Source organism: Apium graveolens, chromosome 11 (genome assembly GCF_009905375.1).
Source record: "Apium graveolens cultivar Ventura chromosome 11, ASM990537v1, whole genome shotgun sequence".
NCBI classification, from domain to species: domain Eukaryota; kingdom Viridiplantae; phylum Streptophyta; class Magnoliopsida; order Apiales; family Apiaceae; genus Apium; species Apium graveolens.
In genome coordinates this window covers 160,699,889-160,704,206 of record NC_133657.1, presented here as the reverse complement: position 1 = coordinate 160,704,206, position 4,318 = coordinate 160,699,889, and the positions used below count along the sequence as shown (strand labels likewise).

The 4,318-nt window shown below is 34.2% G+C and overlaps 1 protein-coding gene across 1 annotated transcript; it reads right to left on the bottom strand.

The window, feature by feature from the left end:
- Window positions 1-294: 294 nt before the first annotated feature.
- LOC141697246 (3-ketoacyl-CoA synthase 12-like) lies at window positions 295-2,078 on the bottom strand. The gene has a single exon (XM_074501527.1). The coding sequence runs from the start codon at window positions 1,955-1,957 to the stop codon at window positions 578-580; it is 1,380 nt and encodes a 459-aa protein (XP_074357628.1). The 5' UTR covers window positions 1,958-2,078; the 3' UTR covers window positions 295-577.
- Window positions 2,079-4,318: the final 2,240 nt, after the last annotated feature.

Genomic DNA, 4,318 nt, shown 5'->3' with positions numbered 1-4,318 from the left:
ATACGTGGTGGCCAAAGAACAAAAATGGAAGTAACTAGTCTTAGCGGGTGCAGCTAATTATTTGAACAGGCTGTCTATGCATAGTTGGAGTAACTTCATCTGTATTTTTCGCGCAACCGCCATTCATAAATTCATTCAAATTTATAGGTGATCTGCATATGGCGCTCCTTTCGCTTTCTAGCCTTCAGCACTTCTGCTTAAATGTAACACTGTCCTTCTTCTGGTAATTTTCCTTTTTGAAGAAACAAATTGACTATAAATACTTGTATTTCTTTAGATACCAACCAGATAAAATACAAATCATTCAAGCCATTATATGATATATATGGAGGGTCAATAATGAAGGGGTTGTGTTGAGTTTTGACATTCTCGTATGAAGGGGTTGTTTCATCTGAGTACATGTATAATACGTATCAACCACAAAGAAAGTAAAATTTACAAGTTCACTGAAAATAGTAGCTTAATTTGCTATGGTACCAGATACTGTAAGAGATGAATTAAAGCATTGAAATGAGAATAAACAACTTATTAAGAACCGAAACTGTGTTCTTGCATACTCGAATTTCAAATCTACCCTTTAATCAGGAAGAACAAATGTGCTTGCATCTTCGTCATTCACCCAACCATACTGCTCCATGAAAGGATTAACAAAAGTTTTTGGTGGGTACTTATCAATGTCACACTCTTTCCAGCAGTTCCCATCATCCAAATCTCTAACCACTTCCCATAAACAGCTGTTACACTTGAATCCTGCACCGAAACTTATCATGAAAACCCTGTCACCTTTTTTAAACCTTTTTTTGGCTTCCATGTATCCCAGAACATACCATATGCTACTAGCTGATGTGTTTCCAAATCTATGGAGAGTCATCCTGGCAGGCTCTAGATCAAATTCACTTAGCCCTAAGCTATTCCCCACCGCATCGATCACTGCCTTTCCTCCGGTGTGTAGGCAAAAATGATCGACTCCAGTCTTGAAGTTGATCATTGGCCTTGGTCCTTTTTTGATATTTGTGTTCATTTTCCGGAGAATCACAAGGAAGGCGTACCTGATAATTTCTGTAATTGGCAAGATTTTCGGAGATATTACTTTGAGGTTATCGATGAATGCTCGAGTTGCTGCCTTCGGGAGATTCTTTCCGAGGTTGATTCCAACTCGGCCTTCCTCATCCTCCATTTGTGTACAACTTGCATAGGCTTCATCTTTTGCACCATGGTGTGTCCGAACCAAACACTTCAACTTGAACATTGCTCTGTCTCTCAAACTTGCCTTGTTTGTTAAAAGTATAGCACAACCACCTGACCTAAACAAACAATTGGTAAGAATCATTGACTTGTTATTACCTGAATACCAATTCGGACTCAGAGATTCGGATGTCACAACAAGTGCATTCACATTCTTTCGACACTTGAAGATGCTCTCGACTATATTAATCGATATTATGCTTGCACTACATCCCATTCCACTGATATTATACGTCTTAATATCTTCTCTTAGCTTGTATTGATTGATAATTCTTGAAGCCAGAGAAGGGCTTGTAGTCATAGTAGCAACATTCACAACAAGAACATCAATATCTTGAGGAGAAACTCCGGCTCTCGACAAGAGTTTTTCAATGCTATCGTTGAAAAACTCGTCCATCTCGGAGATCCCATCTTCATATGTTGGATTATTTTCTCGGCCATGGAACACCATTCTTGGTCCATAAGTTTCTTCACCAATGCCTGATCCAACAATAGCTTTCAGTAAAAATTTGTACTCATTTATCCCCAAATTCTTGTTTCTCTTGATTACATCTCCAGAAAACTCGGTGCTAAGTTTTCGATCATCGGTTGGCTTGTAACACTGGTAATCTAATATGTAGCAGCACTGGTTTCTCTTTTTATCAATGATCTTGAGTGTAATCAAGACCAAAGAGAGAAGAGGAAATAAGTACAGAATGAGAAAATGGTCCATGACAAAAACAGAGGAAATTTTTGTATTTTAGATAAAATGTAGCTTAGAAAAGTGTGTATATAAAGAGGATGATCGAGTTGTTACTAATACTACATGGTAATTAGTATTCACTATAGCTCTCAACTTCCACCAGCTCATCTTATGCATGAGCTTCTTGGAGCCTTTAATTATTATAAAAATAGAATTAATTACATTACTTGTATTATAATGAATGCACACATGTATGAGAAATGTGTGTGTGGCTACAGACCTTCTAACGATAGATATGCCGACTTTCTGTGGATATATCAAACTTTAGTTAGATAGGTCTTAATTAACAACGGTATCATCCACTTCACATTTGACACTTGGATCGTAAAGCCAACATCGACGAAACGTAGAGCTTCTTCTGCAGGTATAAGCTAAGGTGCATACTAAATAAACGCAGACTACCCAAAGTACAAAACACTTCGCAAACATTAGCGTAAAGTGCATACTAACTAATTTTCCTGGTAATAAGATTAGACCTGCATGCTTACATATATGTGCACATAAATTAACTTTATCGGAGATAAAAATTTGGGAACAGGTTTAGGACACTTAGGGCTTGTTTGGCAAATCTTATAAGCCAGCTATTGGCTTATAAGCCCGTAACATATTATTGACGAGTGTTTGTCAACCCAACTTATAAATTGAATTTACAACTTATAAGTTAATAAGTTGAATGTTGATAACGATGAACTTTTTCTCAACTTATTTTTTATTTTTGATTTTTTTTATCAATTTTAATTTTAAAATATATTTTTTTAAATGTTAATCAAACTTAAAATACAAGAATTAAGATAATTATATTTAAAAATTATTTATTTTAGTTCATTTAATTATAAAAATTCTGACTTATAAGTTAATTTATCCAAACACATGTATAATTTATAAGTATTTATCAACTTATCACTTATCAGTCAATTATTCGATTTAAGTTCTAAGTTACTTATTTTAAGATTTTTCAAACAAGCACTGACTACTACTCTAAATTTTAATGGTAGATTAAGGTGGCAGAGTTCTAAAAGTCATTAGTATGTATGTAGAACTATACAAGCTCGAGCGAGTGTGATGAAAGTGTCAAAATCAAAATTTGAGAGCAGCTCATGTAAAGATTTAAAAAAGGGTATATGTACTCTGTATCACAGTGGTTGGAAGTTAGCGAGATCAAGAAATACAACATGCATTTATTATTAATAATAATAGAAATATAGATGCAATTTATCAACAGTAGCACGTCAACTTGAAGATCATTTAATGGCGTAACAGCCCTAATGTGGACATGTAATGGTTCTGCAGAATATGTGTATAGAATTTCCCATTTTTTCTCTATTTATTGGTGTAGTTTAATTTACTTTTCTGTAATAACATTATAAAAATAGTACCAAACTATAAAATTGGTTCTCAAAATATTTATAAAATGTCATATACTTTTATTTGTTAAATGAAAATAGATCAATGCATTCACACTAATATCACCAATTAAATTATTAGATACTTGCATATGAGTCATGCATCCGCGTCATTTGCTAACAAAATTTTGTATATATTTCTATGCCTGTAGCAATACTCTAAAAAAATATGATAATAAAACATATAACAATATATGAAAATACACGGAACAATTATTATGCATTTTATGTATTGTGCCAAAAAAAACTCACTTCAATTACATGGTACTTTTCATTAGGATTCATTTTAGTTTTATTTTATCCGGAGACTGTGTTATTATTATTATTGGTGAATACATGTAGGGTTGCAGGATTGAAGTGTGAACACAGATAGTGTTGAAGCATGACGCAAGGTGGTGGCCCCTGGCGGGCAAAGACCGGCAAGTTTGGTAATGAAGCTTTGCAAGCTGCAAATTCATAACTCTACCTACATGTGGAATATAGATTTTGACATCTCTCTTGATGTCAACAATCTTATAACTTCCTCAGTTCTGCAAGTTTCTGATACCTGCTTCTTTTATTCTTCATACTTAAACTTCACAATATTCTGTTTAACCCAGGGATGATGGAAAACTACTGCACAAACTGTGAAACCTGACATGCAAACTAAAATTTGCCATCAAAACAAACATATTTTTATGAATAAATTACAGGAGTAAATTTCTACAGGTCCATATTGAAAATTAGGGATGCATGCTATAGGAGCAGTAATGAGAGCAAGCCAGCTGTGAGAGGGGACCTAAGATTTGTCAACCTGCACTGCCTATCTACTAACTGTATTCCTAATACAAATTTATCATAACTATCACTCTTGTGCCTTCATTTAGTTCCATCTTCAACTACTTCTCTTGTGAGATTTGTACGTTTTTTTCTCACTAAATTTACATAA